Genomic DNA, 12,169 nt, shown 5'->3' on the forward strand with positions numbered 1-12,169 from the left:
GCTGATCCTCCTTCCGCACACGGTACGTAACGGGACCGACCTTTTCAGTGACCTTGCGCCTTGACGAGGTGCTCCCAGACGATGGGCATGACTCAGTCGATCCACTCCTGCATCTCGCGCACTTGTTCTATTGTGGTACGGTACGGGGTTTCCTTGGTAACATTTGCATTTTAGGGGCTAAACATATTGGGGTTGCTTCGACTCGCGGACATGAAAAAGAACCGCGGACTTGGCAACAATGGTTGGCCTTTACTACACAGAGCCGTAATTCACAGAAAATTCGATTTTGTGCAGCTTGTCAGTGAACTACGGCTCTATGTAGTAAATGCCGCTACCCCTGAACCAGTGTTGCCAAGTCCGCGTTTTTTTTTTCATGTCCGTGGGTCGAAGCGACCCCATTACCAATAACGTGATGTTTAGCCTCTAAAATGGGAATTTTACCAAGGCAACCCTGCCAAAAAATGGCATATTTTAACCCCGGGACGCAATTTTTAATCGGAGAACCTACTGTAAACGCTAGTTGGTAAATTGGGCTAGTTTTGGCCTAGTTTTGAGAAGCAAGTGGGCAGGATTTGTTTTGTATGTTTGAATCAGGTTTGTATTAAAATATTTACATTACACATTACATTTGCATTGTCACACGTATTTTAATTAAAATATAGTAATTTGTACTAATTTCAGCTTTTTCCATATAACTGTGTTTATAGTCACTTATTTTATTTTTCAAAGTGCACAAACACAGCAAATAGAGTAGGCCTACCTTTGAAAGATTGCTTTTTACAAATATATAATAACTAGTAAATAAGAAAAAAATAACAAATTGAGATGTGTGTGAAAAGTGAAAATGACATTCAGCCAAGTATGGTGACCCATGCTCAGAATTTGTACTCTGTATTTAACCCATCCAAAGTGCACACACACAGAGCAGTGAACACACACACACACACACTGAACACACACCCGGAGCAGTGGGCAGCCATTTCTGCTGCGGCAAGAGAAGACAATGCTGAATAAAGTCGTAGTATTTGCTATTTTTGGACCAAAATGTTTTATATGCTTGAAAAAATTCTAACTGATCCTCTGATGTCACATGGACTACTTTGATGATGTTTTTCTTACCTTTCTGGACATGGACAGTATACCGTACACACAGCTTCAATGGAGGGACAGAGAGCTGTCGGACTAAATCTAAAATATCTTAAACTGTGTTCTGAAGATAAAAGGAGGTCTTACGGGTTTGGAACAACATGAGGGTGAGTTATTAATGACATAATTTTGCAAATTGGGCGAACTAACCCTTTAACAACAGAAAAAAAATGGGTGAGTCTGTTTTCCTTCAAACTGTTGGTCAACTTACTGTGCATCTTTTGTCTGTATTTCCTTTTATATAAGCCTCTTATACTTTTATAATGACTGTTATTGTTCGTTAAAATGCACATACAAAAAGAGGCAAAGTTGTGTTTATTGTACAACTCAATAAAAAGAATCTACTAATCTACTAGTACACCACACCTGCCAAGTTTCAGGAATCAGGGTGCTCGGACCCGTCATAACGTTGATCGGTTGACAGATACACGAATGCAATGATCAAGTGGAGAATTTAGACAGGAACTGCCTACAATAACTTTTTTTTTTTTTTTTTACATGTCGTTTTTTGAGTACTTCAATTTCAAGGCCCCACATCTTATTTCAGGAAAAAAAGTTGACAAAATCTGAGCTGGAGATCTCTGACACATAATGACTCAAATGACACTAGAGGTTCATTTGCTTATTATAAAGTGACCGTAGAAAAATTTAATAGGCAAACTTTGTCATTTCAAAACTAAACGCAAGAGCAGTTTTGTTTCAATTGAATGTTTATTTGTTGCCTACATTACATCTTTGACCAATTACAACTAGGCAGTTTTATATAAGAAAGAAAAAAGGGCAACAACTTAATACCACTGAAATAGGTAATGGCAACATTCATTAAAATTAAAATCTTTACAAACAGAATGTTTAAAAGGAGGGAAAGTGCAACAGTAACAATTCAACTTGATAACAGTCCCAACCAGTGAAACACACAAAAAAATGTACAACTAAATAAAAGTGAAAGAAAAACTATATAAACATACTTCATTCTCTCAAAGCTTCCATCCATATTTAAATTCAGTTTATTTACAATGGTACTTAATAGATCTTGGCTATAGGAGATTTCAATGTAACATTTTAAAGTAACATCTTTGAACATTGCTCATGAAAGAGACTTGACTCAGAGACTCTATTAACAGCACATTTGAAAATCATGCCAGCTGAACCACCATTCAAAACATAATTAATTACAGGGGGTAAATAACATTTTTCCCAGATGTAAAAAAATAAGTAAAATAAACTGAAAGGTGCTGTGAAAATCACTAAATCTTTGGGATGACAGACAGTGTGTGAGCCAAACAGTGCGTAGTTTAAAGGCAGAGACAGGGTGGGGACAGCCAATGCTGAATATTTTAAACACTAAACAATTAAATGATCAGACAACACAGTATTAAACTCAAATTTACATCCAATTACAGTACATTTGTGACACCTCAAACTCCTTAATATCCACCATGGTCCCTGAACACAATCAGATTAACCTAAAATGAACACACTATAAATTAAATTGTCTTGTCTTTTTTGCCAATTACATTTACAAGATGTGTACCTGAAATGATGCTAGCAAAAATTACATCTAAAAGCAGTATAAGTTATTTTATGCCATAATTACTGATGATGTGCTTATTTCCGAGGCATGGCTGATTGTAACTATATTTTAGAAAAAACAGATCACATTTTTAAGTATACTTATTATGACTTTACAGACTGATAAACCTATATATATACCTAATGTACAGCATGGTAAAATATATATGGATTCTATGTATTCCTGGACCCGAAAAAATGTGCCATGCAAATATTACAAATTACACACTGAATGGTCACTGGCTGATGTTAGCATACTTTCCTCTAGATGCAGCCACCTACAAAACCAAATTGACTAACTCCTACACAATTAAAAGGAAAATATTTCATTATTGGTTTAAGGAACTGTTGTTCACACAGAAATCATGGCGTATAATTGAATTAACATCCCCATTAATGTGCAGCGTATGTGGCTTATCTTAAAGCTTGTATGTCAACATTTATATACATGTACTAGAATATTATAACCAGTAGTTTGAGAATATTGTAACAGCTTTAGAGAGAAATAAGTGCCTGCCATTAAAGCCCATGTAGCCAATGTGTGTCTTTCTTAAAGGGGGGGTGAAATGCTATTTCATGCATACTGAGTTTTTTACACTGTTAAAGAGTTGGATTCCCATGCTAAACATGGACAAAGTTTCAAAAATTAAGTTGTATGATTGAAGGAGTATTTCTGTTCCAAAAATACTCCTTCCCGTTTGTCACAAGTTTCGGAAAGTTTTTTTCGAGTATGGCTCTGTGTGACGTTAGATGGAGCGGAATTTCCTTATATGGGTCCTAAGGCACTTCTGCCGGAAGAGCGCGCGCTCCCGTATAGCAGAGCACTGAGAGCACAACAGACTTCACTGATCAAAGCAAGAGCGTCGCGAAATCTCACAAAAGGAGTGTGTTTTTGGTTGCCAGGGCAAGACAACCCTGCACAGATTACCAAAAGAGAAACAGCATTAAGGGACCAGTGGATGGAGTTTATTTTTACAGAGCATCAACGGAGTTGTGTAAGTGTTTGTGTTTGTTCCCCTGTATTTCGAAGATGCTTGTTTTACAAACAAGGTCCAGTTTGATGCCGGATTTGCACATCGTTTATTTCTTAAGGATAATGCAGTCCCAACGAAAAAGGGTCACAATCGTGTGTTGGAACCGCATGCGGTGAGTGAAACGGCTTCAAATATCTCTGTGTTGTTAACTTAGCTATCGGCGCGTAAGCACATCAAGTAAACAACATGCGATGTTGTCATCAAACTGCACTTTCCACATGTACAGCTTAAAAAAAAAAAAAAAAAAAAAAAAAAAAAAAAAAAAAAAAAAAACACAAAGTGGAACTTAATCATTTTCCAAAACCGCTAAGCAAATATATATACAGTTTCAGTACATACCACATAGAGCCGCTGTTGTTGCTGCTGCTCCTGTTAAATTTCAGCCTCTGGATCATAAATATACGCTGAATCTGACCGTTAGCAATGGTTTGTTTTGGTTGGTTTTGTCCTCAGGTAATGTCACAGCTTCCAAACGCTATCAGCGCAAAAGCCTACTGGCTCTCATGATTCTTTAGCTCCGCCCACACATCACGCCTACAGACGCTCGTGTTTTTCCGGAAAAAATCGGTACAGACTATCTTTCTCTTATGAATATAATAAAACTAAAGACTTTTTGGAGTTATGAAGGATGCAGTACTACTCTATAGGTACTCAAGATTAACAGGATATTGAGTGAAAACGAGCATTTCACCCCCCCTTTAAAACATGTTCTGACATGTACATGAATTTTCATGGGATATAATTATTGGTTCTTCATATTAAGAAAACGAGATAACATAAGAAGATGAGATAAATCAGATGTTGTGTACAGTGTTCTGATTGGATATATAATACAATGTTTAACTGAATTCAAGTGTAGAGATGAGCAGAATAATGCTGAATCCATAATTTACAAGTTGTATGTTGTTGAGTACATTTAGCTCTGTAAAGTACAATGAATTAGAGTTCAAATGTAGTATGTCTTGTGCTTTGTGTTGTGTCTTTAAGCTCTGTAACATGTTCCATGTGGAAGTTTAAGTTTGATGTGTCTCATTTCTTCCTTTGTGGTAAGTATGTGACATATTGTCCATCTTTGCTGCTTCTTATGCAAAACTGCTTGAGCTGAGACACTGGAACTTTTCCCTCAATGACTGGACAATAGTGGGCTCATTCACACCTTGCTGGCTGCAGTCCGGATCATTCCACAAGTATCCCTGCAGAGCCATCTCAGGGTTAGGGGAAACCTGCTGTCCTTTTACAAGGGTTTGCATGCTGCCTTGAGGTGGGTTACAGTACTTTACTGCAGTTCCAGGCAGATTGTGCGTCTGAGCAATTTCATGCTTCTGCTCCACACCCTCATCTTCAGAACGGATCTCTACATAGTCATCGTCATCATCTCCAGTGTCTTTAAAGTTGGCCAGATAATTCTCAGTGGCACTTTGAGCATTCAGTGGCACCTTTTTGTTGAGCACCAATATTTGCTGTGAGTCCCGCAGTGTGATATCGCATGGCGTTGTAACGTCTAAAGTCCCCTGGATGGGGCAATCTGGGAGGCTGCGCTGCCGTGGCATGTGTGTCCTTGATTCGTTTCCTTTGACCTCCCACACCTGATTACTTGGACCCCTGCCATTCTCTTTTCTGGTCTGGTCTATCAGTGAAGATGAGGACTGGCAGCGATCGTAGGGTGACACCCTGGCGTTACGTGGTCCAATTGAACTGTAAATGTGATCAGAGTCATCTTTAATTGGTGTCACACAAGCACTCCAACGCTGATTGGGTGGAGTACTCGGCGTAGGAGGGAGGTTCTTCAAAGCAGGAGTAGAACTCGCAGGTGCCAGTCCTCTCTGTGGGGTTGAAGTGCATACTGTTGTTTCTGCAGGCCAAGGTACAAAATCAGCAAGTTCTCCATTACTGTATGTGCAGTTCATCCAGTCAGACTCTTGGGTAGAGCTCTCAGAAAGGGAAGGGGAGGATTTGGTGCTAGGGAAAAGTGGATGGGGGCCGGCAATACTGATAGATGATTTCAGCACTGGCGTAGTGGTTGGAGAACCTTTAAAAACCACCTGTTCATAAAGATGAGAATACTCTGCTATTCTTGCACCTATGCAAAAGAAAAGAAGAATTTCATAAACCAATATATCATATGGTTAATCTTTATGAGTAACACATTGTAGAACAAAGAAAAAATAACATCTGCCACACAGTTATGTCTTACCTATTGCAGTGCCACCTTGTTTCTTCTCTTCCAGTATGGCTGCCAAGTCTTTCTGTTTGCTTAGCCTTAGCTTAGCACAACTTGGTTCATGGTCCATGCTCTTCATCTTCAGTAACTGGTTGGCCTTTTTGATCTTCTGACTGTACTGCCTAGCCATGAGGAACACTCTGTTCTTGCCCCTCTCTCCAAGGTCAAGAAACTGGTCCCCAGCTTCCACACTCAGCAGCATACTAGAGGAGCCTGAGTCCATGCTACTAAACAGGGTCTGGAGCTCTGAGTCCTTTGGTGAAGGGATATCCTCATCATCCATTCTGAAGCTTCCGCTGCTTAATCTTGCAAGTTTATTGCGGATGCTTTTCACTGTACCAGGTTGAGGCTCAGGGGGAGGAGGGAGTGCTGCAGGAGAAGATGCTTCGTCTTTCTCATCCAACCTAGACTCTACAATTTTGGGAATGTTGAGGATAGGGATCTGGGGAGCTGAAGAGGGGTTAGAGGCTGGTGGGTTAGGTGACCCAGATGCAGCAGAAACAGGGACCGTTTTTAAAGGTAATTTACATGGAGAATCATTTGACTTATGGGCTTTCTTTCTTGGAGATTCTTGTGCTTTGCATTGGGAATCACTAGCTCTTTGTTGCAGCCTGTTCTCTTTACTCGGGGAGTTATGTGTTTTTCGTGGAGAGTCGTGTACTTTGTGTGGGGTAGCATGTACTTTTTTGGAGTCCTGTGTTTTACGTGCAGTGTCTGTTGCATTTACAGGAAATGCAGCTGGAAGTCTATCTGGCTTCTTTTCATTATTCCGGATGTAGTTTTCCAAATCCGTCCAGATCTCATCCACTTGCTCTAATGTATGTTCAGCTGTGGAAAGCTGCGATGCTTCAGTGTCAGAAATTGCAGCAGAGGAAATATGAAGCTGTTCAACCTCTGTCTTATTTGTAGGACAGAGTTTTTCCTCAGATGCAAACCCTCCTAAAATCTGGCTAGCCATGAGATCTACTTCCGATGTCTGCAAACTCTCTGGGTTTACCTGATACATCTCAGCTGCAAGGACTGGTTGCTCTTTGAAGACAATGGTATCATAGACATTCTCCTCATCCTCAACAATTTGCAGTTCACATGTCTCAGGTGGCTCCCCGATTTGACCAGAAGACCTATTGCTCTCACATGAACTCTCAGTTTCAGTCGGAGTTATTATAACTTGTGGTGCTATCCTAGACTTGACCTCTGATACCTCAGAGTCTCCATGGTTAACTTGATCCTTGGGGATAAGCCCCATGGCCTGAAGCTCCTCATAACTAATGTTGTCATAAACATTCTCGATATCATCAATTGTTAACTGCTCAGCAGAAGATGACCCTGAGATTTCATTGCTTGAAGACTCAGTCTGGTTGGTGGTCTCTTCTTCTTGTAGGGCATGCTTGGTAGGGCTTTGTCGCTCACTTTGGTTTTCTCCAACACTGCTGGCCCTGCGAAGAATTCTGCTTCTGCTTGTGGGGAGGTCTAGGCGTGGTGTTTTAGTTTGTTCAACATGCCAGCTACAGGGTCTTTCTGGGTGGTCAGCAGTCTCATGGTCACTCTCAGCATCATGACTCCTTGCATCATTCTCTGCTGGCAGGAACATCTGATAAATGTCTTCATCATCATCAATTTGAAAACTCTTTTGACGAGTTGGAAACATAGTCCTCCGGACTCGATGGTCTGTCCATATGTTGCGGAAGGAAGGTTCCTCTCCAGTTCCTAGCATGCGAGAGTAGCGTTCATCTCTGTCTCCTTCTGGAGGTGCAGTAACCCGTAGGATAGGGGGTGTGATCACCTTATTTTGCAGGGACTCTTTAGCAGTCTGAATGGAAAAAAAAATAATAGCCACTTTTACAATACATAAGATTAGGGCAGCAGGAACTACAAAATAATTATCCATGTCAGCTGTGTCCTAGCCACTTCATGTATCATACTATGTCCCTACCTGTAGGTCTGCATGAGTAAGGTTGTGGTTTCTCCACTGGTCAATGCTGTCCACTGACACTTGCTGGTTCAGTCTTTTCCGGCTGCCCTTCCCTGGTACTCTCAGCTTGCCCCCAGAACTCTGATCATGCAAAAGTTGACTCTTTGAATATCATTCATAATCATTGAAAACAGTGTAGATATATATTTTTTATGTCTTTGTTCTTTTATTTTTGGTCTTCAGTATGCTAGCATCTCTGATCTTAAACCCTTTATTAACTACCATGTACTTGCTAGCTATTTTAATAGACCCTAAGTAATTATTTATAGGATAAAAATAAAACATCTCAATGTCGATTCAGACTCACCAGACCAGTATCGTCCTCATCATCAGCATCCTGTGGATGGGACTCGTCGTCAACATCACTGTGGTCACCAGGGTCTAGAGATTCCTGTGATTCGCTGACAAGGCTACGGGATCGGCCAATACTACCCAAATGGGCAACAGGTGATAACAGAGTGACTCCCAAACTAGAACGCTGTGAGGAGCAAATACATTCTTTTATTACTTTGTAAAGATTTTTCATCAGATTTTTATAATGGATTAATGCTATGGGTGGTGATCTTTACCTTCGGAATATCTGGACTAGATACTACAGCAACAATACAGAAGAAAGAAAAAATGACAGTGTTTAAAAGATTATTTTTATATATTTTTTCTCAGTTATAATTTTTCTAATGAATGCTACTTACTTATATGTTTGGAGTTTTTCAATAACTTAGATAAGGGCTCTGATGAAACATCAAGACAGAAGGAGAGACAAAAAGAATGAGTAAACAGGATCAGTGAAAAACTGTTTGTGTTGTTGTATTTGCTGTGGGTCTCACCTGTCTTCCTGCGCACTCTCCGGGGCGAAGGACCCTCTTTAGTGTTCACTCTCTTGTCATCAGAGTTGTAGTTAAAACTTGGGTGGTCTGAAAAAGTTAAGAATTGTGTCTGAAATATAGTCTTTGTAAACATACAGAGAGTGCTAAATATATTGTTAAATAATGCTTACTTGCAGTATCCATCTCCAGAATGGCCTGCTTAGCCTGCAGAGACAGAAATAAAACCTTTCTTAAACACTTCCTTTTAGGACTAATTCTACTATTATTGTTTTTCATGAACTAACATTTATTTATACACATTTTTAATAAAAAAGAATATGTTTTTTTTTTTTATGCAGTACATTTTATGTCAAATGAGACATGATTAATTTTATGAATAAAACTATTAAGATAAAATGGGGTTAGTTGTTGTATTATAGTAATGCAAATTATTTTTTTTCCCCTTGAGGCAAAATATGATTCTGACAAATTTACATATTAAATTAAATGTATGCATTTAGCAGACGCTTTTATCCAAAGCGACTTACAGTGCATTCAGGCTTTCAATATTCTACTATCTACTGCTATCTACTTTTCTATTATCATGTGTTCCCAGGGAATCGAACCCCCAACCTTGCGCTTGATAACGCAATGCTCTACCAATTGATCTACCTAACTAAAGTTAAATTAAATGCACATAGAAGAAAAACTTAAAGACCCTGAAATTAATCAAAACATTTAAATGAGCTTAGAAGTGAGCAAAATTTGATCCTTTTCTGTAAAAAAAAAAAATTATAAATAAAAATGACTAAAGGGCCTCTGGGTGGCACTATGTCTTCTCTTCTGTAAGTACAAACATTTCTTCTCCACCACTGAAGTTATTTTATTCTCTCTGAGTGAACTACTTTATCGTGACACAGTTGAGTGTGAACAGCCAGATTCAGCCACAGCTGCCTAATTACAGAGTTGTACAGAAGCAGAGCAAGGACAATGTGCGTGTGTGCACGTTCTAACCTTGGCCGGTATTTTGGCAGGATGGTTTTCAAGGATCAGCCGTTTTAGATGCAGGACCCACATTTTCTTGTCCTGTTGAGACTTCGCCTAAAAGTGGATTAGAGACATCTCAGCACGATCTGCAAGTTTAAGATCATTTACCGACACACCTTTGAAACTACTGTGACCGAGTCATCCAGCTATCAAAGAACATCAACAACAGTCAAAATCAAAACAAACACTTTCATCAACTGGGTGAACGTCAGAAGAATCAGTAACTAACACACACAGAAGTGGTTAACTGGAACCGCTACTCAGCAGTGACGCATTTATACATGGTTCATTTCAGAGACAGTAAAACCCAACATGCCGCTGTGAGAGTTCATAATTCAGGCTAACTCTCTACATTTTTATTACTGTAATGCTGTGAAAGAATATCGATAGAGGGATAGATTGATAGTTGATTGGTTGGTTGGTTGGATGGATGTACTAACCCTTAAGAGTTTATGAAGTCTTGGAGTACATATGACCAGGCATGTTTTAGCTGCTGAGATAACAGTGAGCCATTCAATAATTAGGAGGCAAGGTGATTTACAAGCGTTCAGTCAGTTCAGGCCTCTGTAGCACACACTACATCATAGTTATGACTACTCGGCTGGGGTCCAACATAAAGGTCAGATGTACCAGCACTGGCTTTAGGCGAGACTCGTACCATCACTCGCACACACACTTTTGTGTGCGTATATTCATACATGCTGAAGCCTGTACGTAAAGGGGTGTGGTTTTACTAGGGTAAAGTTCAAGGCGATTGGCTGTCCGTCAGAAGCCTGGCCTCAGGCTGGACATTCCACTGTGTGTTTAACACAACCCGCTGATCTTTGGTTACATGCAGTTTGTGTGCTTGTATGAGAAAGATTGAAATATTACCTGCACAGTGTGCTGAAGTTTGGGGTTCTTGTAGTGAAACACGGTGAAGCTTAGGGGCTCTTTAGGAATGACTTCTACCATCATTAAATTACAGCACTGGAAAAATTTAGAGAAACAGATTATAAATTAAAGAGATCAGTATCATCAATAGTTCCAAACATTTTATTGAACAATTTATGCACATTTCATTTACACACTGCCAGAAATACGTGTACAAATGTTATGCTTAGGACTAAAATAGTACACCTTTGTGAATTGCTTTACACCTAAAGCTTGCACACTAGTACCTTTGAGTAGTAATAGTATGTACCTTTAAGATAGTCAAATGTGCCATTTAGTACTCCCTTCAGGGGTAAATAAGGTACAGAGGTCTCCCTTTGAGGGTCCAGTTTTTCCAAAAGGTTTGCTTTTCTCAAAGTGCACACTGCTGCAAATGCTTAACAAAAATAAGTTATTTATCGAGCTGGCCAAAACTGGTAAAATACGTTGTTTTAACAATAGAAAATACTTGATCAGAATCAGAGTTTAATTCCACCTCCCCTGCAGGTCTATTTTCACACTGTACTATTAGGGTTCAAACCATGTTATATTTGCATATTTATTGTGAGTAATATTCAAAGCTGTTTACTGCAGTAGCTGCATAATGATTCATTTGTGCCTTTGGATTTTCCACCAAACTTAACACGCACAGACCGTTGCTTGTATTTGCCATGGCTACATTGCAAGAGATGTGAAGAATGCAAGCTGCTCCCCGAATGGCATATTCCAGAAACAAGTGTCAATGAGAAATGCATTATGACCAGCTGGTGAGGACAAGGGTGACTTGATAGACCACTTAGGGAAAGTCTAAAATTAAAGCTACCACGAAACACCAGCTTGACCACCTTGACCTGTTTGTCCAGAATGGGAAACTAGTAGTTATATGGACTCTCACCAGGATATGTGCTTTGTAGGTGTAAGTCTCCTCGCGTTTCTTAGTGATCAGCAGAAGTTTGTCGAACAGGAAGAGGGTTCTTTCATTTTTGGCTCTCTGGATACGGAATGTTCCCTCAAGAACCAGCTCACCGTAGCCAATCAGATCAGGCCCCTTCCAGTTAGTCAGCAAACTCTGAATCTCCTGAAAGAGAGAAGGTGTGAGCAGAAGAGGAGGAGCGTCACTCTTCACATACTGTATATGGTGCATATAGTGTGTATGTGTGTGTGTGTGTAGGGTAGACAAACCTGCAGTCTAACTGCATGCTCGTGTTTTCTCTTCATGTCATTGATGTGCCAAGCAACCCTCTGCATGGTTTCGATGGCCTCCTGGATTACATCATACATCTCTGAATCCTTCTCCAGATGAGTGGCGATCTCCTGTGAAACACCAGTACATCTGTGATCTCAGATCAGTGGCCCATTATCTGTGTGTGTGTGTGTGTGTGCCCGGGCAGTCATGTGTACAGGTGTACTATGTCTAGGGTCTGTGTGTGTTTAGGAAGGTCATTCTGGATGTTTGTGT

At 39.9% G+C, this 12,169-nt stretch overlaps 1 protein-coding gene across 2 annotated transcripts in view; it reads right to left on the reverse strand.

Moving 5' to 3' along the window:
• Positions 1–1,838: 1,838 nt before the first annotated feature.
• LOC128011399 (pleckstrin homology domain-containing family G member 1) overlaps positions 1,839–12,169 on the reverse strand; it is a 48,427-nt gene continuing 38,096 nt past the window's right edge. For both annotated transcript variants that reach the window (XM_052593735.1, XM_052593734.1), the window contains exons 7-18: positions 11,893–12,024; positions 11,606–11,788; positions 10,672–10,767; positions 9,766–9,852; positions 8,943–8,976; positions 8,773–8,859; positions 8,638–8,676; positions 8,515–8,537; positions 8,253–8,423; positions 7,907–8,026; positions 5,947–7,783; positions 1,839–5,832 (exon numbers count right to left, since the gene is read on the reverse strand). In XM_052593735.1, the coding sequence (XP_052449695.1) occupies positions 4,835–5,832; positions 5,947–7,783; positions 7,907–8,026; positions 8,253–8,423; positions 8,515–8,537; positions 8,638–8,676; positions 8,773–8,859; positions 8,943–8,976; positions 9,766–9,852; positions 10,672–10,767; positions 11,606–11,788; positions 11,893–12,024 (3,807 nt within the window). In that variant the 3' untranslated portion in view covers positions 1,839–4,834. The remainder of the gene's footprint in view (positions 5,833–5,946; positions 7,784–7,906; positions 8,027–8,252; positions 8,424–8,514; positions 8,538–8,637; positions 8,677–8,772; positions 8,860–8,942; positions 8,977–9,765; positions 9,853–10,671; positions 10,768–11,605; positions 11,789–11,892; positions 12,025–12,169) is intronic.

Source organism: Carassius gibelio, chromosome B23 (assembly GCF_023724105.1).
Source record: "Carassius gibelio isolate Cgi1373 ecotype wild population from Czech Republic chromosome B23, carGib1.2-hapl.c, whole genome shotgun sequence".
NCBI classification, from domain to species: domain Eukaryota; kingdom Metazoa; phylum Chordata; class Actinopteri; order Cypriniformes; family Cyprinidae; genus Carassius; species Carassius gibelio.